Genomic DNA, 26,338 nt, shown 5'->3' on the forward strand with positions numbered 1-26,338 from the left:
CTGCGAAGACTCATTGCCACCGTACCGGAACACATTCCGTCACTGTTGCCTCTCATCCATCCTCTCCGGACAGATGAGAAAGTAAAAACTAATATTAGATATTTAGTAAAGTTGAACTCGACGACGTTTCAAGGAGTCAAATATATTCGGTTCAAATAATTCAGTTATGTACTCTTCGTCTGTTTTATTTTAGTCTTGTGTTGATCATTTTAAATTGTTGAAAAACTTTCTCAATAGTTGTTGTAGAGATTGAAAATTTCAAAATTATACATATATAAGGGAAAATGAGAAAGAATATACAAAGAATAATGCACAATAAAAGTGACCAAATTAAAAATTTCACCAAAACTAATAAAAACCCAACTCCACCAGAGAAATGTTACACATGAAATGAAGAAAGAGACCCCAAAATCCCACTCAATTATGGTTGCAGTAGCTAAACACATTATTGAAGTAGCTATATATTCAATGTACTCCATCATTCAAAAATAAATAATTTCTCGATTACGTGATAACGTTAATCTAATAGTTTCAGATTATGAGTCGGGCTAGCTATATTATATAGAGAGGGTGTTGACTATGTATGATATTTGACATATAAGGTATATAGTACTGCTGCATATTCGTTCAGAAAAATGTTAAATGCTTACAGTTACGCAATAATATTTTCCTAGCTAGAATCATGGAAGCTCATCTTTATAATTGTGGACCATTATTATATCTTTCTAGCTAGTTTCAACTTCATTATTTGTGCATATTCAGTACTCTTTCTGTCACAAATAATTTTTGTTATAAATGTACATTTATAACTTTGCATTTTAATTATGATTGTAGTTAGTTTTGAATTTCATCTTCACGGCTTGGTAAGCTATACGTACTTTCTGAAACGAAAAAAAGGCTATATGTACTGTCTTAAATAGAGATGCATGAACACCTGCGAAACAGACGGATATATGAAGAGAAAGTCTACGATTCGTTCGTCTTATGCTTCCGTTTTGGGTTCAAGAGCAATGCTGTATATAAAGAAAGATTTTATTAAGAAAGATTCAAGAATGACATGACAGAATAATCACCGTTAGATTTTATCAAAAAATTGTCCTGAAATTAATGTTAGTCAATAAAATCTCAGCCTGACCAGAAATCATGGGGTGGTGGGTGTTATGTATCTTTCTTGATAAAATTATTCTTGATATCTAGCATTTTCCTTAAAAATAACACTTAAAATCTTTTGGATTAAATAAGTAAATAGTCCCCATAAATATACCAACATTTGATTTTAGTCCACTTAAAATATTCCTTAAGTTTTTGGTCCCTTTAAAATTATTCATCTATTAAATTAGTTTATGCTCTACATTGAGAATATGGATGAATTTTTTGGAGGGACCAAAAGCTTAAGTAATATTTTAAAGAGACTAAAATCAAATGTTGGTATATTTAAGAAGACAAATTACATATTGAACCCAAATCTTTTTTTAAAATAGTTTTTTTGAAGTAAAACAATGAACAGACTAAAATACATATAATTGTCTCGTGAGCTTAACTCAGTTGGTATTGACAAATGCATAATATATGCAAGGTCCGGGGTTCAAACCCCGGCCACCACCAATTTTTTTTTCTTCTTATTATGGCTCTTGAAATCGCGATTTACTATTTTCTTGATTTTAAAGTGAACTGAATCCGTTCAAAACAGAATTTTACTTTATACTTTAGGCTTAAACTCACTTTTTACCCCCTAAGTTTGCAAAAGTTGCAATTTTGGCCCCCTATTAAAAAAAATGGCAAAAGCTATCCCCATGTTTTCCCCCTTTTGCAAAACGTCGATTTTGACCGAATCAACCATGTGTGGCATGCCACATGTGTAAATTTTTAATTAAAATATATTAAAATTGCCACGCGTGTATCTTTTGAATTAAAAAAAATCAAAAAAGAAAAAAATGGAGAGGCACGTGAGTGAGAGAGTCTCTATGCTCTCTCTTCTTTCTTTTCCTCCCAATTCTTTCTTCCTCTTCCTTCTTTCCTAATTGCCGCCTCCCTCTTCCCTTTTTCTGGCCACCCAACGTGGTGCTTCCAACCATCCTTTGTCAAACAAAATACATAATATTTATTCACCCTTCCTTCTCTATCTCTTCATAAATTTATTTTTGGATTGGAGATATTTTGAGTTTTCAAACCACCACCTTCATTGTTAGATCTAGACCACCACAAAACGTTTTTCGACAAATTGCCACAATAAAAGTACTCTCCTTCGTATTCCCTACAAAACCCACAAAAAATCATGTTTGGATGACATTTCTCCGACGACCACCGCACCGGAAAACATCACCACCGCGCCGGAATTTAAATCTATTGTTTTCCAGAAGCTACGCTTCTTATGACAGTTGCCGATGATGAACTGCTACCTTTTTCCATGGATTGCTTCTCAGTGTTGATAATTTTAATAATTTGCAAGTCTTGGTTAGGAAAGAAGGAAGAGGAAGAAAGAATTGGGAGAATTTTTTTTACAAAATGCATTCTTTCCAGCATTATGGACAAAAGAAACAACAATGGTGTTATGTTCATTCACTCACGTGCCCTCTCTTCTTAATTTTAATTTTTAATTTTTTTTATTTCTTTAATTATACATGTGGAATTTATGGATTAAAAAAAATAAAAAATAAAAAAAATACCCAGGTGGCATGCCACATATAGTTGACTCGGTCAAAATCGACGTTTTGCAAAAGGGGGAAAACATGGGGGGTAGCTTTTGCCATTTTTTTAATAGGGGGCTAAAATTGCAACTTTTACAAACTTAGGAGGTAAAAAGTGAGTTTAAGCCTATACTTTATTGTTTAAAAAAATTCAAAACAAATATTTAAACGTGGTTTCAGGAGCTCAAAAAGACTGTTTGATGCATTTTAATATCTAAACTAGCGCTACTTGTACAAAATAATGTTCCAAGTGTTTTTAAAAAGAAAAACAGAAGTGAACGGAACCATAAGCAACTGAAAGGATTTGGAACCCTTAAACATGCGGATAGAGGTTTAGTCTCTTCCTTTGGATTATAGAGAAAACTCGATTGCGAGCGCGGTAAACTCACGTTATGTGTCCAATAAGTTTTTTGATGAAGATTAATCACCATTAAATGGCAGTAGAAATTTCGCATCTATAACTTGACAAACAAAAAAAAAATTAGTGAAGTCATTCCATATGATCCGATCCCATCAACTAACATCAAAGAGCTTCGCTTATCTTGTGGTAATTAATTTATTTTGAACAATTAATAGATGTCAATTCAACTCGTATGATTTTTTTTTCTTTATTCTGTTATCTATTACACGTTTTTTGTTCTGAATTCAACTCCTATGATGATCTTGCGTGAGTCAAATTTGTGATTGTTTGTCTACCCCATCTATAGACTTAGTTTATGTGTGCAAGTGCAGTACTGGTTGCGTATACATAGGTTGTCATTATTCAAGAAAAAGTTCATGTAATATAGATTACCGTAGCTTGCATAGGTTAATTTTAACAATTGTCTTAAAAAAGGTTTCTTCAAATAAAGATGGAGCAATGATTTGTATACAAAAAAGGGAACACAGCAAAAACATGTGGTTTATTGTTTATATCCCTAATTTACATCTTTAGTTTGCTTAGTTGGTTCATTTTGAGGACTACATTGGATAGGAAAATCTATTTATTTAAGTAAGCATTTTGAAATGAAATCGTTAGATTCAGGTAACTTAATGTTAAATTGCAGTGTCATCCATCTAAAATGATTATGCAATTGAGATTCTAGTGCTAATTTACACACCACGTAGTACGTGGAACTTGATTGTACATGATCAAAAGGTGAATACCGGTACAATTTCTATAAGGTGGTGTACAATGGTGATTGTGTCAGTGTTAGCCTGTAATTTCGATAGGCTCATTTAATATGGTCAACATTTAGTTGACTTTTAGTAGGAATCGAAGACTGCCATATTCCAAATTGAGGGTTTTGACGAGACACAAGCCTAGCGTGAAGGGTTCAAAGTTCGACATGACCAAGCTAGAGGCGTGATGCTATCAAAGTCAAACAAAGGCAATTGAAGCGGGAAAGATTCAAATCCAAGCCAAAGACGGTTTCCTCAATTGGAAACGTGGGGACAAGCAGTTGTCCAAGATGAAGGAAGTGTTGATCATGGGATTAGGCTTTTTTGCAGTTATTTTCTTTATGTATAAATAAGAGCTTCCTAGTGGGTAAACGGGTCGAAAATCATTTATAAAAATTCAACAACATTCAAACAACCGGCGCATAGTGTAACACCCCGTTTTCCTAACTTGAAATTTTTTGCATAAAAATCGGAGTAATCAACTAAACATGATGTCACACTACTTTAAAAGATAAATATAGTAGAATTACTATTTATTCAAGACATCACATGTCATCAATTCAAATCTCATTGCAGCGGAAAACATCAATTAAACAACGTAATGGCACAACGACCTCAACATAAACAACTTCTTAAACTCCATTATAGATGGTTCATCAACATAAAATCATAGCAATTACGTAACACATGGAAAACAACTAAGATCCCCATCCCGTTACGTATCAGAGCGACCCTAAGGCGACGCGTGAGAGAGTTAACTCACTTCAACAACTATTCCTGGTTATCTGCACGTTACCCACGTAGAGGCAACATTCAAACAGAAGAGATGAGATTTCACATTCAATAATAATAAGCATATAATTCATCAATAGAATTTAACAACATAGACAACATCAATTAATAATATTAATTCTTCACATTGTTCTTCATTAACAACTCTTTGATAATTGACAACTTAACAACAACGACAATGCGACAACAACGACATCAATTCGACAATGCAACTACAACAACTTAATCATGCATGTGGTACCAACCAGGGCATTAAGCCCCAACATTTAGAGCGAATAGGCTCACAGGGCATCAAGCCCCCAACGTATAGAGCAAATAGGCTCACAGGGCATCAAGCCCCCAACATTTAGAGCGAATAGGCTCACAGGGCATCAAGCCCTCAGCTTAAATGAGTATGCATGGACTCAGCAACCAACAACTTAGACAACTTCAACAACTTATACGATTCCAACATCTTGGAACAACAACTTACAACTTAGCGACTTTGACCAATACTTGCAACTTAATGATATTAATAATTAACAACAGCAAAGACAACAACATCAATAACTTGCAACATAACAACACTGATAATAACAACTTGAATGATATGAACAACAATATTTCTATATCATACAATTTCCACATAATATATGTATTTCAAATTAACCAACAACTATAATCTTATTAATTCAGACTCACTGAAAGACTATACATTTATAAAGAACTTCCATTCCTACCCCAAAGACCAACTCAGAACATCACGTGCGACAAAGATCGCAAGAACACTAAGTAAGGCTGACTGCGATTGAGTAACTCGCTAGGCGAGCTACTCTACTCGCTATGGCGAGTTCAACAAAAAGGCTACTCGCTATGGCTTACAAGGTACTCGCCGTGGCTAGCTAAAACTGATGGCTCTTGGGAGTTTTGACATTTTTCACTCAAAAATCTCATTTTTAACTTCCCTATGCCCAAATTTGATCCTAAAACTTGCCTGATCATTTCTATACATGTTAAGGAACTCAAAACCATATAAAACTTGACCCAAAACATTAATTCACAAAATCATATTTTTCTCACTGGGTAACTCGCTATGGCGAGCGATTCACTCGCAATGGTGAGCGATTCACTCGCAATGGCGAGCGATTACTGGGTTTACTCGTGAGGCGAGGAAGACTACTCGCAACGGCGAGCGATGAATGACAGTTCTACGGGCAGAATGCAATTTTCAACAAAACTCACCTAATTCCATAACTCTAACCTTAAAACTGATTCTAATCAATTTTCTATGAATAATCTAAGGTCTGGACACTATTTCTACATCAATTCAACAGATTTCTACTCTTAAATCCACCAATCTACAACTTCTAAATCTAATTCCCAAATTCCCAAAACAACAACCTACAACTTGTTAAATTCAATTTTCAGAATTATACCACTTAGAATTAGAGAAAGTTAGTCCCACCCTTACCTTAGATTGATCGGACTCTACAAGACTGCTCCTCTTTTCACAAGATTCTTCTCTTCTCTGACTTCTCACTTTCTCCCTTTTTCTCCAAAAACAGGTTTCACGTAATCCTTATTTTCTAATTCTAACTCTCCCTTTTTATATAAATCCTTAACCTACTTATTTTGTCTTATTTCCAAATTTGCCCTCCAAGTCTCAATATTCTATTCTAATATATATATATATATATATATATATATATATATATATATATATATAATATTTCTATACAAATATATTTCTATAACATATATATTTCTACACCAAATAAGAAATATATTTCTACAGCAGATAACATATATATTTCTACACCAAATAACATATATATTTCTACGCCAGATAACATATATATTTCTACACCAAATAATATATATATTATACTAATAAAATACCAACATACAACATAACAAAATATTACTCATCAAAATAAATCGACTAAATTATAAAAAAGACATCTAAACTCAATAAAATAAATAAATAATAAAATAAGGCGTCACAACTCTACCCGCCTTAAAAGAATTTCGTCCTCGAAATTCAGAGCACAAAAGAAAATGAATTCAGTTATCGCATAAATATCTTAAACTATATAATAAAATAGAAACTTCAACAATACATAAAAATCACATTAAAGTTAGTCAGTCAAACATGATCACATGATAAAACATAACTATTAGATAGAAAAACACAACGACAATATTCAACTATCAAACAAAACAAACGTCTAAACAACTTGGCCGGACGGACCGACCTGCTCTGATACCAATTGTAACACCCCGTTTTCCCAACTTGAAATTTTTTACATAAATAATCAGAGTAATCAACTCAACAGGATGTCACACTACTTTAAAAGATAAATATAGTAGAATTACTATTTATTCAAGACATCACATGTCATCAATTCAAATCTCATTGCAGTGGAAAACATTAATTAAACAACGTAATGGCACAACGGCCTCATGATGAGATAAAACCGCAAGTGCACGATCTTACCGAAGTAGTATGAAAAGAGTATCGTTCCGATAGGGAGTAGTTTAATTCAATTAACCTTTGGAAATGATTAGAGAGGAAAAGAATTGCAAGTTAGGGGTTTTCAAGCGTTTGAAAGTTAATAATAATAAAAGGAGCCTTGGGATCGTTGGTTTCATCTAAATAACAAGTCCTTCACAAACCAAACTAAAAGCTTATAATGTTATGTTAGACCTAATTTCTCAACACAGTTTCTCTTATGTTCCTCTAGCAACCAAGCCTATTTCGCTGACTTGATTACTATTAGATTATGGTTCCTCTAACAACCAAGCCTATTTCGCTGACTTGATTATTATTAGTTCCCTTGAAGATCGAAAGTATATGTCTCAAAGATTGCAAAGACTATTTCGCTGCCTTTGCAATCCTTGTCTAAATTCACTTGTTCGAATATCAAAGCTCCACTTTCGTTTTATGAATTGATATTTGGAATAATGGATAAACAATTATCAAACCCTCCACCTTCGTTTCCACAGTTTGATAATGGTTGATCCATGTTTAAGCGGTGAATTTAGATAAGAAATTAGGGTTACATAAGATTAAGGCTTAGAGCTTGGCTTGATTAGGATTATGTAATTTAGACTTATCCAACAATCCCAAGAGAAGGAGAAGTCTACTCACTCATGTTCATCGTAGACATGGGGGAGAAGAGAGAAAGCATAAAGGTAAATGACAAGAAAATAAAGGAAAAGAAAATAACTTTAATTAGAAAAGCAATTGTCACTTATTGAAGTCCAAGTAAAGATGAATATTATTGATGGATGGCTACTCTATTTATAGCACACATTTGACTTAAAATCTAAGCAATTACATTCGGGCTAAAAATAGAGTAGCTTAAAATCTAAGCAAAAGCAGCAAAAGTAACTCTGGAGGGTGGCACGGCCGTGCCAATGCTAGCACGGGCCGTACCAAGCTTCTGACTTTGGGTAGACATATTTTTTTCTCTCAATCTTCGTATTTTCGCATTCAATCAGCTCCAAGTCCCTTTCTTTTGCTCCAAGACTCAATCCATCCAATATTCATTCCTGAAATAAAATAAAATGCAATTTGTAGTAAACTATTCTAAAAAAGAAATAATACTAATATAAAATAAAATAAAATCTAATTAAAACTAAACTAAAAAGCATATAGAAATAGGCAATAAATGACTCATCAAACTCCCCCACACTTGAATCTTTGCTTGTCCTCAAGCAAAAGGCATAGACATGGCAGCAACAAAAGAAAAGGATTAATATATGACAATTCAAATAAAAGCTTATGTCTCCCTCGAGGTTTCATTTCAATGTACACTAATCACAACTTCAAGTATTCCTTGTGAACTTATTCAACCCAACAACAAGTCTTAGGTGAGTGTGTGTGTGTGTAGTCCAACCCTTTTCTTGCTCCTGTATAAGATAGATATTATGAGGAACAGGTTCTAACCTTAACACTAAAGTGACTGAGAAAAATCCTTTCTTCATTTCGTATAAGAGAGATGGGAGAGTTTAGATAGATTTGATAAATTATACACTTGGGGGCTTGTAGATGCCTAGGGGCTATCATTTCACATTGGAAGTCCGTGAGGGGGTATCCTTTCCTCTAAGTTTCTATGATCACCCTAAGTAGTGCTACAACTTTATTCATCTTCACTTTGGAAGTTCCTCTTTTTTAGAGGGTTTAATTTAAGCACAATTCGTTTGAGAAGTCATCACCACATTTAGGAAGTCAGAGAGAGGGTATCCTTTCCTCCACGTGCTGGTGATATTCTTCTGCCCCATTTTGGTTTACACATTATAGCACATTAGAATTATTCCCACACAAACTTATACTACTTTTACTCTGAAGATTTTTAAGGGTCCAGGTTACCATTAAAGTTAGAGCGTGTTCCTTAAAATACCTATTCATACACTTACTCAAGGATTGCAACTAGGTGCTTTTCTCATTGGAGAATTTTCACAATAAAACTTGATGTGGGTATAGCAAGGACACTTACAACACAAGAAATCACTTTCATGTACAAGAAACGACCATTGAAGAGACAACAAAAAATTTATGTCATATTAAAAAAATAAAAACAAGCTGCTTATTCATGCCTTTTACAATAAAACAAAACAAAAAGAATAAAGTTCAAGGGAATTTGGAAACACTACGACTAAAGACACATTATTATGCTCCCCCCACACTTAGGAGAAGCATTGTCCTCAATGATTCAAGATAGAAAAATAAAAGAGAAGGAGAGGAAGAAGAAGAAGGAGGAGGAGAAAGAAGGGAAGAGAGGAAGAGGAAAGCTGACATTTTTATCATTGAGGTCCATAGGGAGGACCTTGGAGGTGAAAGTGGTGCATCATGTTCCGAAGCATTTGGTTATTTTCTTCGGATATGCGGTTGCCCCATTGGACATCATTCCTTAGTCCCATTAATTCAATATCTTCCCTTTGTTGCTCGGTGCTTATCCTCTCAACCTTGGTATGCATCCATGCCCATCTTGCATTTTCATTTGTTTCACCTTCATCATGGTCATGGTGCTCCTCATCATGGTGCAATTGTGCACCTTCCTCTTCTTGGTGCAAGTGTGCACCTTCCATGTCTTCATTGTTCTGTTCTATATGCACCTGTGGGTCATCATTAACATACAACAAATTTTCTTCCACCTCGGTGTTAGTCCGAGATGGGTTAGGCAGTAATATCAAAGTGGGCACGTTGAGTTTGAGTGTATAAACAAAGGGGATTTGAGGTTTTATGAAATTCATAGAGATAAGGGTGTCTATGTTTAGCCTATTGTTTCCCTCAATCTTGTTTATCCCTTGGTCGTCACTCACTCCTAGTTGCCTAGTTATGTATGTTATGATACCACCAACTACTATTTCTCCCCTACAATCGGACCTATTTCCTATATGGGAAAGGTAGTCAAGCAAGTAAAAACAAGTGTTAACGGGGTGGTTGTGCAACATAGCCCAAAGCATGAAGAGTTCATCACTCCTAGTGTTCCCTAATTCACTCCTTCCCCAAATAGTACAAGCCATAACCCTTTGAAGGTACCTAAGTGCAAGGTTGTGAATGTTGCTAGCTTTGTTAACACGTGTGTTAAACTGGTCAAGACCGGTAATTCGCTCCCAAAAGGCAGCGGGTTGATAGTCAACCGGTTTTAAATCTTGATTCCAAGAGTCGTGGATGAACCCCGCGTTTGCGAAGCCCATCTCATCACAGAAGTGTTGAAGAGACATCTCATGGTTATTAGGGTACCTGCAAGGATGTAAAGGTTTAGAGATTAGAATTTTGTACCTATGTCTTTGCTTGTTGTCCCTGAAGGTGATGCCATGATTCTTGGCTTGTGTTTTCTTCTTTGGGGGAGGGCCCTCTGATGAGCTTGCAACTTCTTTTCCACTTCTCTTTGAAGCCATTGCCTTGACCTTGCTTTTGATTTGTTGTGGTGGCGGTGATTGTTTGTCTTTGGGTTGTTTTGGTGGAAAAGGTTGGTTTAGTGGTGTGGTGAAGGTTTAAGTGAGTTTTAGGGGTTGGGTTATGGGGGTTGGTGAAGAATTTCTAGTTTTTGGGTTAGGTTAATGAGGGTTACGAATTTGGGTGATGTTGGTTTGGATGGGTGAAAGTTGTTTCTAAATGGGGGTTTATGAGTGGAATGGTGTTTGTGGTTGATTGGGTGGAGAAATTTTGTGAATTGGTGAGGTTTTTTGGGGTAGAAATGGAGGTTTAAGGTTTTGTGGTTATGGAGGTTTTAGAGAGAAGTTTGAAGGTGGAGAGATGTTTGTGGTTGAGAGTGAAGGAAGAAGAAGGCCAAAAGATGTGTATATGCAAACCTGATGGTCGGGCACGGCCGTGCCAACCTTAGCACGGGCCGTGCCAACTTCCTGGAATGTGGGGGGGTTTGACTTTGGCAAGATCTGGCACGGCCGTGCCAAGGTTCTGGATAGATTGGCTTCAAAATTTTCCTTTTTCTTGAATCATACTCGGACAATTACCTACAAAATAATTAAAAACAAAACAACAAAACAAAACAAAAGCAGTTAAATGCGTGGGTTGCCTCCCACGAAGCGCTTCTTTATAGTCATTAGCTTGACGTTAAAGAAAGTGTCCATTAGAAAGGGTCAAAGATATTGTATTGTTCATTAACAAAGATAGTGTCCATTAGAGTGTTCATTAGATGACGCTAAAAAGCTTTCTTTCACATCATGTTCTTTGACCATATTGCAATAATAAAGGGCGGGACCTTCCTTAACATTTTCGAACTCAAATCCTACCATGTCATCACTCACTTGAAAAACTATCCTACCACTCTTAACATCAACTATAGCACCCGTAGTGGCGAGGAAGGGTCTTCCTAGAATCATAGGGCAATCATGGTCTTCCTCGATGTCAACAACCACAAAGTCAGTTGGGATGTATATCCCTTCTATCTTAACGGGGATGTCTTCAACATATCCAACTATGGGGATAACAGAACGATCAGCTAACTTTAATGTCATCTCGGTAGGTTTCAACTCTCCTATTCCCATCTTTTTAAAGAGGGATAGAGGCAACAAACTAACACTGACTCCTAAGTCGCACAAGGCTTTGTCTACGGTTTCTTTCCCTATCACACAAGGGATGGCAAAACTACCTGGATCTCTAAGCTTTTGGGGTTGCTTCTTGATGATTTCACTACTTTCCCTAGTTAAAGCTATTGTCTCTTTGTGATCTATAGCCTTTTTCTTTGAAAAAATTTCTTTTATAAACTTGGCATATAGAGGCATTCGAGACAAAGCTTCCGCAAGGGGAATCTTAATGCAGATTTTCTTAAGTGTGTTGACGAATTTATCGAATTGAGCCTCCAAATTAAGCTTAGTAGGCCTTGATGGGTTAAGGGCTTTGTTCTTATCCAGCGGTTTCTCACTTTCTATCACACCTTTCTTACCAAAAAGCCTAACACTCTCTCCCTTAATTCTTTTGGCTTTAGAAATTGTTTCTTCTAGCTTACTACCCCCACAAGAAATGGCATTGACATGAGCTTTGGGGTTTGTTTCGGGTTGACCGGGAAATACTCCCAATGTTTGGGAAGAGGTGGCTACTTGTTGGGCCACTTGGGAGATTTGGGTCTCAAGCATTTTAGTGTGTGTGGCGATAGAATCAACCTTGGTAGTGAGTTTGGAGAGAGAGTCGTTCAGAAATCCCGTTTGGTTTTTCAGTTCTTGAAGTTGTTTATTTTGATTCATCATGCAATTTTCCAACAGAATTTCCAAACTAGACTTCTGAGCCACCCTCTGGTTGTTTGTATAGCCAGGTGGTGCTACTTGCCCATAGGAGCCTTGAGGGTTTTTATAAAAGTTTTGATTTGGCCTCGTTCCTTGATTGTATTGAGCATAGTTTAATTGCTCAATACTATTAGTAGCACTGCCTAACTGACAATCAACACCAATATGACCAAATATACCACATATTTCACAAGGAGGAGATGTAGGAGAAGGTGTGACAGCATTAACATTAAGTTTTTCAAATTTTTGAGTTAATGCATCGACCTTAGCAGCAAGGTGATCATAATCAGAGAGACCTCGTATATACCTGCCTCCATTTTGGAGGGTGTAGAGGCGGTGATGGCTCTTTCGTTGGTCCATTGGTAGTGATTCTGAGCCATGTCTTCAATCAATGCGTAAGCCTCCGTATAATTTTTGTTCATTAGTGCTCCACCTGCAGCTGCATCAACAGACATCTTAGTGGTATATGTTAGGCCATTATAAAAAGTGTGGACTATGAGCCACTTTTCCATACCATGGTGGGGACAAAGTCTAAGCATTTCCTTGAAACACTCTCACGCATCATAGAGAGACTCCCCATCTTTTTGGTTGAACCGCGTGATTTGGTCCCTTAGTTTGGCGGTTTTAGAAGGGGGAAAGAATCGGGAAAGGAATGCTCGCCTCATTTGATCCCATGAAGTGATGGAACCGACTTTTAGGGAATGGAACCAAGCGCTAGCTCTATCCCTTAAGGAAAAGGGAAAGAGATGAAGTCTTACGGCTTCTTGGTTCTCTTTTATAGTGCCACTGAGTCTAAGGAAGGAAGAAATATGGAGATTTGGATCCTCAGTGGGTGATCCAGAAAACTGATTTTTGTTGCACCAAATTGAGTAGTGCAGGCTTGATCTCGAAGTTGTTACCCTCAACCGTTGGGTACACGATAATAGCTTGTGGCTCTTCCGTTGAAGGAATAGCATACTCTTTGAGAGTGCGTTCAGCCATAGCAGTATTATTTTGTGCCTCTCTCTTTTTCTTATGCAAATATCTTTCGATCTCAGGAATAAATTCTCTGAGACTTTTACTTCTTCGCATAAGAAATTGAGAACCCAAGAAGTTAGTGGTAATACAAAGAAAGAAGTAGAAGAAAAGAGGGAGAAGAGGGAGTTCTAATCACAAAGAAAGAGTTAATCAAATTAGGTTACTCCCTGGCAGCGGCGCCAAAAACTTGATGAGATAAAACCACAAGTGCACGGTCTTAAAGAAGTAGTATGAAAAGAGTATCGTTCCGACAGGGAGTAGTTTAATTCAATTAACCTTTGGAAATGATTAGAGAAGAAAAGAATTGCAAGTTGGGGGTTTTCAAGCGTTTGAAAGTTAATAATAATAAAAGGAGCCTTGGGATCGTTGGTTTTGTTATCACGATTTTCGGGTGTCAAGTCATTAATTAGGCTTGAACCTTTCAATCTTTGATATTCTCTATTTTTTCTTGGGAAGGGCAAAATTGAGACAAAGACCCTTAGAGTCTAAGTTCGGGGGTCGGTTTCGCTACGGGAAGGTGTTAGGTACCCGGAACGATTATGGTATTCCATAAGAACCGTTCTCTAAGTTTATTTTTACGCTTTACTTTTATTGCCTATTTATTGAAAAAGAAGTTTTATTTGAGTGAAGAATGGGGGGAGAGAAGATGATTGAGATTTTATTTTATTTAGCTTGGAGGAGTTTTGACTCATTGCCTACGTACCCTTTTAAGGGATCAAAACCAAACGTAGTTCATTCTCGAATTTTTTTTTTTTTGTTTTTATTGGTTGATTTCAAGTTTGAAAAGAAAAAGAGGAATTTTGAAGAATGAAGATGAGAGGCTTCAAGGGCATGAGATTTGGAAAATGTGAGGTGGAATTAGCTATTTTGCAAAATAAAGTCTAAGTATGATTAAAATTCATTAAGATTTTTACTTAAGAAAATAAAAGGAAAATGAGGAGTTTTGACTCCTATTTTGGAAAAAAGGTTTTCAAGTGAGGTTATTCACATTTTTTGGGAAAAATGATTTTTGTCTAAGTGTTATAAAACCTAAGCATACATCTAAACATACATCCCCTAATCATGCATCTAGAATATCCATGTGGGGTGTGTGCATGTGTCGGTGCTTGTGTCGGTGTACATCACTTATAGTGTCCATAGTCCTTTACATCGAGTCCTAAATACATGCTATGGTCTTGCAAAAATTTAAAAGATGAATTTAAACTAGCCTAAAATATTACATAACCATTGGAAATAAAAAAAAATTGCAAGAAATAAAGCCTAATCTAATAGAAATGAGAATGATGTGGTAGGATGCTATGAGATGAGTGAAACATGAGTCAACAATGTTAGCAAAACAAGATAAAAAATATAACATGAGTGATAGGGAAAAGCAATCAATTGAATTTGAAATGAAATAGTAAAGAAATGATGAGAATAACCAAGACATAATGAGAAGAAAAGTTGCTTGAAATGCAAGAAACACACAAATCATACCAAAACAGTAGCACAATCATAAAATCAACATCACATTCAGCATAAAATTGCATACTAATTGTTCATAACATGTGCCAAAATTTATGAAGAAAAATATGGCAAGAAATTCACAAAATTAAGCCAAAAAGAACAAATTAATCAAGAAAATAACACCTATATTTTTATCATTTTTTAACATGTAAAAAGCATCACCAAAATATCAGAAACATATCAAGAAATACATAAAATTTTTTTAGGAATTTTTATGAGAAAATAAGAGCAAACAGGAGGTTCACATAGCAAAAACAGGACGTGCGCATAGCAAGAAAACACCTAAACCCAAAGGAAACAGGCCCAACCCAAAGCCAAAGGATCCGGACTCACAGGGAGCGTTGGATTGATCCAGGGAGGGAAACCCTAGATCCAACGCTTAGGATGAAGGAATGCGAACCGGAGATGAACCGGACCGGTCTAAGCGCCTATAAAAGCACATGGACTCCGGTCCAATTCATTTCCCTTCCTTCTTTCTCTCTCTAACTTGCTCGTTCTCTCTCTAACCTTCTCACCTCTCTCTAGAACTCACCACCGGTGAGGATGAAGTGACGGCGGAGACCTTGAAGGTCCGCCGGAAACTTCATCTTCTCCGGCGAGACTAAGAACTTTCCGGTGACCTAGTTTCCAGAACTCAAAAAATTTTGTGCCTTTCCACTCGTCTCGTCATTCTAAACACGAATCTAACACCAGAAATTGCATACAAGCTTTGAATCGATGTAGATCTACATTTTTGTGTTACGGTTTTGAAAATATGTTTTTTAGGTTTTCGAATTTTTGAAAGAAATCGTTTGAAACTTTTGAGGATTTACATCGATTCATCTTCGCTGACGTTTTGAAAGGAAAATGATGAAGTTTTAAGTTTACCTGTGATTTTTCAGTTGGATCTTTTGAACGAAGATCTTCGGAAACACTTGAATTTGATTTTTGTTTGTTGATTTCTGGCTTTGAAACCGAAAATAAATCGGTGAGGTTCTTCTTCTTCCTCGCCGGTTCGAATCTGCTTCTTTTCCTCTTCTTCTCAAGCTTTCGGATCCTTCGTGATCGTGCTTGAATTCGTCGCCAATGGTGATGAATTCGCACTGGAATTGCGAAGGAATTGATTCGATGATGAAGATTCGCAAAGAATCTCTGAGAATCACAGAAAGAAATGATGAATTTGATGACTTTTGATGAATCTAGAAATCTAGGGTTTTAGATTGTTCTTGGTGATTCTCTGAGTTTTGATCTAACTGACAAGAGAGAGAAAAAACTGATTCTGTTTTGGTGATGTGGCATGGAATGAATGGATCTGTGTGGAATTTCTGACACTGTGTGTTATTTATTGCCTGCCATGTGTATTCCTGGACCAATGGGGCAATGCCACCTGTTTTTGGACTTAGGGACTTTCCTGCAAACATAAGAGAAACGGAGGACTGGACTGCAATTAAAAAAGGACCTAAAAATGCAATTTTAAAAAGTTTTGGACTAAAATGCAAATTAAAATAAAATTGGATTAAAATTGGTAATTTGGAAAAACGTAAAGTGAAACAAAAAATAAAATCAACAAAAGGACTAAAACGAACCAATTACTGACATGAGGTATTTTAAAATACCTCCCTGTCGAAATTTTGACATGAAAACACCAAAATGCCCCCAGGGACTAAACTGACCCAAACTGACTCAGATGCAATTTTTGAAATGATTTTTTTTAAACAAAGACTCAACAATGATTTGTACAAACAAGTTGAAAAGACTCAGAGGCAAACACAGGGACTGAAATGGGTTCCACTGCAGGAAATGACCAAAATACCCTTTTGTATGATTTTTTGAAATAAAACGCAAGAAAAGTAATGCGATGTTTCTGAGAGTTTTTTAGATGACTTGTAATGCAAGAAAAGACAGACAGAGGCAGTAAAATACGCTTGAAAAGAGAGTAAAGGTTCAGAGTAAAATAACAGAGAATTGACAAATATCAGTGTTAGAAAAGAAATTTGGACGAGTATTTTTAGGTCCAAAATCAGGGTATAACAGCTGCCCCTATTTAAGTTTCTTTGTCCGGAGGGTCAAGAGACGGAGTCTTTGGCTTGAATATTAGCATTTGCACTGTGTTTGGACGTAAAAATACGCTAGCACATTTTCAAATATCATAAATGCCATGCAACATTTGGATTATGAATGCGAGACAAACGAGAGTTGGAACTAACAAAAGATGTCGTATCCATTGCGGGATTGGTAGACATTGGCAAGATAACAGATAACAGAATAGGTAGGGGATTAGGAACAAATTGACGGGTACAAGCTGCTCTTGGATTGAGCTGGGCACTTGACCGGGAATAAAAGCAAACAAACAGGTGCGAGTTGTTCTTGGATTCGAACTGGTCACTCGACCGGGGACATGGAAGAGGTAGACAGGTACGAGTTGTTTTTGATTCGAACTGGTCACTCGACTGAAAGCAAAGGCAAATAGACAGGTGTGAGCTTGTTCTTGGATGCGAACTGGTTACTCTACTGGAAACATAAACAAACAGACAGGTGCAAGCTGCTCTTGGATTGAGCTAGCCACTTGACCGAACAGAAATAGATAGACAGGTACAAGTTGTTCTTGGACTTGAACTAGCCACTTGACCAAAATCATAGACACATAGACAGGTACGAGCTGTTCTTGGATTCGAACCGGTAACTCGACCGATAACATTGAAAAGTAAACGGGTGCAAGTTGTTCTTGGATGCGAACTGGTTACTTGACCAAACAGAAACAGATAGACAGGTACAAGCTGCTCTTGGATTGAGCTAGGCACTCGTCCGGGAATAAAGGCAGACAGACAGGTGCGAGTTGTTCTTAGATGCGAACTGGTTACTCCACCGGAAACATAAACAAACAGACAGGTGCAAGCTGCTCTTGGATTGAGCTAGCCACTTGACCGAACAGAAACAGATTCACTGGGGATTGTTTTTTTTTTTTTTGACAAAATATAGATTGAGATTGACTTGACGTCGATTTGATTTGAAAGGTAGAAATTGACCAATATTATTGGCTCACAAGGTTTTGTCAGAGAACCTGACATGAGTATTGAATTGAGACTGATGTTGACATTGGAAATGCAATATGCATGGATGATATAACAATTTCATCAAATACATGGGCACGTAATATGCATGATTATGCATGTATGAATGCTTGTAATGCATGATTGTTGGTAGTTTGTAGACACAGTTTCGCAGAGACAGACAAGACACTTTCGGGTTTTCGATCCACCGGGGAAATAAATTCTTTTCATTGCCCCATTTTTGCCTGAACTGCCCTTTCGGGTTGTCAATCCAGTGGGGTGCTCATTTTTGCCTAAGCCGCCCTTCCGGGTTTTCAACTTAGCGAGCCTATTCATTTTCATGCATTTTCATTCTGTTTTTTCATTCTTGCCATTGACCACAGACTATCCTGGAGAAGAATCTGCTTGTAACATATATTGAAATAGACACCAACATACACTCGCTCATGCATGTTTCGTTTGAATGTACCCTGTTGCTCAGGTTTGCTTTCAAAAACTTTTTCAATTTTCAAGATGTTTGTTTCAAGCATTTGTCATTATTAAAAATAGAAGGAAAATGTTTTTGTACATAACTTTGAAAGTAAAAAGAAAATAGAGTTTCAAACAAAAGCACAGGCTCAAATTGATGTATAAGAGTGGTGGTTAGCCGAAGGCGTGACTCCACAGATTTACAAAGCTTGGAAAATGGTAATTTTATTGGTTGGTGGTGCATTGAACACAGCAATCATTGCATTTCTTAGAAACTTTGAATTCGCAAGCATAGGAGCTTTTGATGAAGATGGTCATTAACAGCTGCAGATGCCCCAAGGGAACGGTGGTTGGCCAGATATAGTTAATTGCCTTTTGTTTCAATCTCATTTTTGCATGAACCGCCCTTCCGGGTTTTCGGCTCATCGAGACGCTCATTCTTGCCTGAGTTGCGTACAATCTCAGCGAGCTTTTTCATATATTTTTTTTTGTCCCTTATTTTTGCCTGGACCGCCCTTTCGGGTTTTCGATCCACCGGGAAGCGCATTTTTGCCTAGGCCGCCCTTTCGGGTTTTCGACCTACCGCGCTGTTCTTTTCATATTTCTAGACAAAGTATTTCTTGACTATATCAGCATTCACAGGATCTGGAAGTTCTACACCATCCATGTGTGTAAGAATTAAAGCACCACCGGAGAAGGCCTTCTTGACAACATAAGGACCTTTATAGTTAGGCGTCCACTTGCCCCTTGGGTTGGGTTGCTGGCTTATCCTCCTTTTCAGTACAAGTTCACCTTCCTTGAATTCTCGAGGATGGACTTTCTTGTCAAAGGCAGTTTTCATTCTTGCTTGATATGACTGTCCACGAGCCATGGCATCCATACGTTTTTTCTCAACCAAATTCAACTGATCATACCGGCTTTGGCACCATTCGGCCTCGGATAACTTTGCTTCCATGATCACACGGAGAGATGGGATCTCCACTTCCAAAGGAAGAACTGCTTCCATACCATATACAAGAGAGAAAGGGGTTGCCCCGGTTGAACTGCGCACTGTAGTACGGTAGCCATGCAGAGCATAGGGTAACATCTCATGTCAGTCCTTGTAAGTGGTTACCATTTTCTGGACAATCCTCTTGATATTCTTGTTGGCGGCCTCAACAGCACCATTCATCTGAGGTCTATAGGGAGAAGAGTTATGATGCTCAATTTTGAATTTTTCACAAAGAGCTTGCACCACATTGTTGTTCAGGTTGGTACCATTGTCGGTAATGATCTTGCTGGGAACACCATATCGACAGATGATGTTGTTCCTGATGAACTTGGCTACCACTTTCTTGGTCACATTGGTATAAGATGCTGCTTCAACCCACTTGGTGAAGTAGTCAATTGCCACTAAGATGAAACGATGACCATTTGAAGCCTTCGGTTCAATTCTTCCAATCATGTCGATGCCCCACATTGAGAACGGCCATGGGGATGAAATAACATTGAGAGCGTGCGGAGGCACATGAATCTTATCAGCATAGATTTGACATTTGTGGCACTTTCTGGTGTGCTGGTAGCAATCATGCTCCATGGTCATCCAGTAGTAACCTGCTCGTATTAGCTTCCTTGACATAGTATGCCCTGTAGCATGGGTCCCGAAGGTACCGTCATGTACATCATGCATTAACTGCTCTGCTTCGCGTTCATCAACACATCTTAACAATACCATGTCGTAGTTTCTCTTGTACAAAATGTTTCCATCTAGCAAGAATTTACTGGCCAATCTTCTCAGGGTCTTCTTGTCTTTGTTGGAAGCACCCGGCGGATACTTACGGCTTAGCAAGAACTGTTTGATGTCGTGGTACCAGGGTTCGTTGTCAACCACATTTTCACCAGCCTGATCGATCACATCCCCAATAGCGAACACATGCGAAGGTCTTTCAAGGCGTTGCACTTTGATTATTGGCACATCATTCCAATGGTTTACTCGAAACATGGAGGATAGAGTAGCAAGAGCATCAGCCATTTGGTTCTCACCACGAGGGATATGGTGCAGCTCAACCTTTGTAAAATATGTCAGCAAACGTCTCGCATAATCACGATAAGGAATCAACTTGGCATGGTGGGTCTCCCATTCACCCTTTATCTGGTTGATGACGAGTGCAGAATCTCCGTAGATGTCGAGGTGTTTGATTCTCATATCAATTGCTTCCTCGATCCCAAAGATACATGCTTCATATTCAGCCATATTGTTTGTACATTCGAACAGAATCCGGGCGGTAAAAGGAATGTGATGCCCCTGCGGGCATACAATGACTGCCCCGATTCCTTTACCATAAGCATTGACAGCACCATCAAAGACTAAACCCCACTTGCTATTGGGATCTGGACCTTCACCAATCAACGGTTCTTCGCAGTCTTTTGATTTCAAATACATGATCTCTTCATCGGGGAAATCGAACTCAATTGGTTGATAATCATCAAGAGGTTGGTAGGCAAGATGATCGGCAAGAATGCTACCTTTGATTGCCTTTTGAGTTTTGAACACAATATCATATTCAGACAAGAGCATCTGCCAGCGTGCAATCTTCCCAGTAACAGCAGCTTTCTCAAATATATACTTTATCGGGTCCATTCTGGATATCAACCAAGTTGTATGATTCACCAAATAATGACGCAGGCGTTTAGCGGCTCAGGCCAGAGCACAACAAGTTTTTTCAAGCATTGTATACCGAGTTTCAAAATCGGTGAACTTCTTGCTTAGATAGTAGATAGCATGTTCTTTCTTTCCAGTCTCATCTTGTTGACCAAGTACGCATCCCATGGATTCATCAAATACTGCCAAATACATAATCAAAGGCCTTCCTTCCACGGGTGGGACAAGGATAGGTGGTTCCAGCAGGTAATTCTTGATGCTATCAAAAGCTTCTTGGCATTCATCATTCCATACAATAGGCTGATTCTTTCTGAGTAGCTTGAAAATCGGCCCGCAGGTTGCGGTCATGCGAGATATGAATCGGGAGATGTAATTCAATCGTCCGAGGAAACCTCTGACTTGTTTCTCGGTCCTTGGAGCTGGCATTTCTCGGATGGCCCGGACTTTATCAGGGTCGACTTCGATGCCCTTTTGGCTGACAATGAAGCCTAATAACTTTCCGGATCTGACGCCGAACGTACATTTGTTAGGGTTCAATCGAAGCTTGTACTTTCTCAACCTTTCGAACATCTTTGTCAAGTATTCAACATGTTGTTCCTCATCTGTTGACTTTACAATCATGTCGTCCACATATACTTCGACTTCTTTGTGAATCATGTCATGAAACAGAGTAGTCATCCCTCTTTGGTAGGTAGCACCAGCATTTATTAGGCCAAACGGCATCACTTTGTAGCAGAAAGTACCCCATGGAGTGATAAAAGACGTCTTTTCTCTATCTTCAGGGACATTTTGATCTGATTGTAACCGGAGAAACCATCCATGAAGGAGAACACCTTGGACTGAGCAGTATTGTCAACAAGCACATCAATATGAGGTAATGGAAAGTTGTCTTTTGGACTGGCTTTGTTCAGGTCTCTGAAGTCAACACACATCCGAACTTTACCATCCTTCTTTGGCACAGGTACAATATTGGCAACCCATTCAGGATACTCAACCGTCATGAGGAAACCCACATCAATCTGCTTTTGAACCTCGCTCTTAATCTTGAGAGCCATATCTGGATGAGTCCTTCTCAATTTCTGCCTGACGGGCGGACATTCAGGTTTTGTGGGGATCCGATGCTCCACAATCTTAGGAGCTAGACCTGGCATATCTTCATACGACCATGCAAAAATATCCGGGTATTCTCGGAGGAGCTGGATGATCTTCTTTTTAACCCCTTCCTCTAGAGCAGCACCGATCGTGATTTCTCGCTTGTTCTCCTCGGTACCTATGTTGATGAGCTCAATCTCTTCCTGGTGAGGCTGAATGGCTTTCTTTTCTTGCTCAAGTAGTCGAGTGATCTCATACGGTATGTCATCACCTTCCTCATCTTCGGCTTCGTACACCGGGAATTCAAAATTTGGAGGGAATGTAGGGTTACTGTGCCCAACGGGTTTATTATAGTTCAATCTGCGTAAAATGGTTGGATGATTTTAGAAAGAGGTTTTTTATGCAGATTTTTGAAATTAATAAGAAAATACAGATATTTTGGTTTTTTCTGGCATTACCATTATTTCCAAGGAAAAAAGCACTAAAAATAACAGTCGTGAAAGAAACGACAATTTTTATTAATAACGGCGATGCCGAAACAAACATGCCCTTACAGAAAATATCACTCTCGCTTCGGGCAGAGCGAGAGGATTGTTATTTTGAAAAACAAAACACTTAAGCAACAAGACATATTACTCAGAAACATGCATGATTGAGGGAATGTCGATGGCATCCCAATCTCTCGCAATGCCTCCTGGTATGACAAATACAGGCCTAGGGCCAAATCCAGTTGCTTCTTCAGTGATTGCATTGACAAACCCAGCACTGTAGAATGTTCCTGTGGAGACTCCTGAAGTTGGGGAAAAGCGAAGACCTTCCTTATGCTTGTTCTCACGGAGTTGTATTAACCTGCCCCAGCCGGCAACCTGACCTTCTTGGACGGCCCTCTGTGCATCCTTCAAAGAAGCCATAGCAGCTCCATCCCTTTTGGGCTCCGTACCTTCGACAATTAAACTCTGAAAAGCGGTTCCTTCTGCAGACCCTGCTTCTATGCAAGAGAAAGATGATAGCTGGCTAACCAGGTATGCTTCCTCTCCATAAATTGTAACGAGCTTTCCACTCTTTGCAAACTTTAACTTCTGGTGCAGGATAGAGGTCACCGCCCCAGCGTCATGTATCCACGGTCTTCCCAAGAGACAGCTATAAGAGGCATTGCTGTCCATGACCTGGAACGTGATTAGAAAGGTTTCGGGACCAATAGTTATTGGCAAGTCTATCTCCCCGAGAACACTCTTACGGGTTCCATCGAAGGCTTTAACCAGAAAAGTGCTCCTTCTCAAGGGAGTTCCCCGATAACTCAGCTGATCCAGCGTTGACTTAGGCATCACGTTCAAAGATGAGCTAGTGTCTACCAACACATTTGATAGCATGTCGGACTTGCAATTCACGGAGATATGCAAGGCCAGATTATGATGCCTTCCTGCTTCAGGCAATTCATCTTCACTGAACCACAGATTGCTGCAGGCGGTAATATTCCCCACTATGCTACCAAAGTGATCCACAGTGACCTCGTGATCCACATAGGCTTGCTCCAATACTTTTAAAAGGGTATCTCTGTGAGCAGCGGAACTTAGGAGTAGAGACAAGATGGATATCTTCGACAGAGTCTGTAACAGCTGATCCACGATCTTGTAATCACTTCTTTTGATTAACCTCAAAATCTCGTCCAGATTGGAATCCTCTATAGACTGGCTCGGTTGGCTTGCATCTCTAGTAACAGGAGAAACATCGGTCGGGGTTGCTTTGTCAATGGGTGGTGTGGTAGGTGTAGCTGCTTTCTTTTGAAACAACGGTGGACGGACCCTTCCGCTTCTCAGGGCTGCTGAAGTTCCTTCGGCGATGTTGCTCATCATGGCCAAGGACACCAGAGGCACTTCTACTCCGTTTTCAATCATGGTAGCATTGTACTTATAAGGGATAGCCTTATCTGAAGTATAAGGTACTGGTCCGGGCAACCTTATCACCAGAGGCTCAGCATTCTCCTTCAAAGGCATACTCTTGACAGGCGGATCATGAAAAACTGGCACAATCACACAGACATCACTGAGAGTCAAAAAATTGTCATTCATCAAGCTCTGGATGTCATTTTGAACAGTATAGCAACCCAAAGGATTACGAAGGCATTCTGGGCAATTGGCATGATCATGGTTAAACAGAGAAGCTTTGCATAGCTTGATGTGTAGAGGCATCAAAGGAGTTGCAACATTACGGACATCAAGTCTGGGAGCTTCCTCATATACCTCAATCATGTTCACAGCAGCATGATTCGGAAGAGGATTGTCGAGGACATGAGGGACATTGTTCTCAAAAGTTAACCTTCCTTGATCAATGAGCTTCTTCACGATGTACTTCAAAGCATAGCATCCTTCGACATCATGACCCAGGGCACCTTGATGGAAATCACATTTGAGGTCGGACCGGAACCTGGGAGGCAACGGATCAGGTGGGGGTTTGCCCTGTCTGGTTGTGCAGTGCCTTCTGAGGAGTAGAGTCGGTAGTAACTCGACATACAGCATTGGTATCGGAGGAAAGGTAGGTCTAGCTTGTTGATGTTGTTGTTGTTGTTGAACCGGCAGCTGTTGTTGCATTTGTTGAGCAATTGCATTAACGGGTACCTGAGGTTGACCCGATGGCAAAGGATACTGATGATAGAATGGTGGAAAGAAAGGATGCTGAGAGTACGGCGCATATGGGTACGACGGAGGCATTTGGGCAGCATTAATAAGAGCAATAGTAGCCATGGATTGACCGGCTCCGGCAGATACCATCCCTACTTCTGTTTCTTTCTTCTTATGATGTCCGTTACCATACCTCTTTGATGCATTCACGGAAGATTCAACTTTCTCGAATACAATAATTCCTTCTCTGACAGCTTCTTCCAGACGAGTCCCCATGGTGACCATCTCCGAGAAGTTATTTGGAGCAGCAATGATCATTCTTTCAACATAATCCTTTTTCAGAGTCTTCAGGAATGTCTGAGTCATCTCTTCTTCACCAAGAGCGGGAGTAATGCGGGCAGCTGCCCCCCTCCATCTCTGCGCATACTCACGGAAGCTTTCATCTTTCTTTTGGGAGAGAGATCTGAGAAATTCCCTGTTTGGCTTCAATCTGGTATTAAACCCATAGTGGCTTTTGAAAGCAGCGGCTAATTCATCAAAGGTATGAAAGTCATTTTTGCTCAAGCTAGTATACCATTCTGCAGCATCTTCCATTAAGCTATCTTGGAAGCAGTGAATCATGAGTGAATCATTGTCTTTGTAGTTACCCATCTTTCGGACATATTTGATAATGTGGTTCTGGGGAAAAGTCAGCCCATTGTATCGGTCAAAATCCGGGATCTTGAACTTCTTGGGGACATCCACCTTTGGTACCAAGCAGAGATCATGAGTCTTAAAAGAGTCCCCGTTCCCTCGGTTAGCTTTGATTTCATGACGGAGTTCTTTAGCAAGTTCCTCCATCCTTTCTTCCATGGTTTTGATCACGGGGATGTTTCCGTGATGTGTGTTGATGTTAACACCTTGAGATATGGCGTGCACAAGAGGCTCAGTGACAGTTGCCGTTGTCTGAGGCAAAGTAGTATTGATGGAGACAGCGTTTGTCGCAGGAATCAGACCATTGTTAGCGGTACCAGAAGTGCCTGCTGCAGTACTAGGAGTGAAAAACGGTGGAAGTCCATACGGAAACCGAGTTGGCATAACGAAGCGAGCATCAGTAGATGCAGTTGGGATCACACTTGTAGTTATAGGGATAGCTGCGGCTATAGGAATAGCTGTGGCTGATTGTTCCTGGGCGGCTAACAGAGCAGTCATGGTATCATTGGCCTTAGCCAATTCTTCCCTCAGAGAAGCTAACTCGGTACGGAGCTGAGCATTTTCCTCTTCCATAGCTACCAAATTCTTCTTTCTGTATAGTCTAGTCCGATGTATTCTGTCAGGTTCGTAGACTTTCCGAGCACGAGCCACCTTTCAATTTGTGGCAGAAGAACCAGGAGGCAGTGAGCACTTGGAAACCTTTTGTGACTTGATGAATGATGCATATGATGCATGATATGTACAAATGCAAATGTAAAAAAAAGGTTCTTTTTTGGTCATCGAAGGATTTTTAGACAAATTAGGAACTTTGTAAATAATATTTAAACAAGCAAAGCAAAACGAAGTTTTTACAAGGTGAATCCCTTTGAAGTACTAAGCCAAGGGAAGACTTTAAAATAT

At 38.8% G+C, this 26,338-nt stretch overlaps 1 protein-coding gene and 1 non-coding gene across 2 annotated transcripts in view; one reads left to right on the top strand and one right to left on the bottom strand.

The window, feature by feature from the left end:
* Positions 1-25,021, bottom strand: part of LOC120578169 (uncharacterized) — a gene marked incomplete at its 3' end in the record, with an annotated part of 37,056 nt that extends 12,035 nt beyond the window's left edge. Inside the window, exons 1-2 of the mRNA XM_039830480.1 lie at positions 24,934-25,021; positions 22,994-23,109 (exon numbers count right to left, since the gene is read on the bottom strand). Coding sequence (XP_039686414.1) covers positions 22,994-23,109; positions 24,934-25,021 — 204 coding nt within the window. The remainder of the gene's footprint in view (positions 1-22,993; positions 23,110-24,933) is intronic.
* Positions 12,885-12,991, top strand: LOC120577980 (small nucleolar RNA R71). The gene has a single exon (XR_005643956.1). It is a non-coding gene; the product is annotated as a small nucleolar RNA R71 (small nucleolar RNA).
* Positions 25,022-26,338: the final 1,317 nt, after the last annotated feature.

This window comes from Medicago truncatula, chromosome 1, assembly GCF_003473485.1.
Source record: "Medicago truncatula cultivar Jemalong A17 chromosome 1, MtrunA17r5.0-ANR, whole genome shotgun sequence".
Taxonomy (NCBI): Eukaryota; Viridiplantae; Streptophyta; class Magnoliopsida; order Fabales; family Fabaceae; genus Medicago; species Medicago truncatula.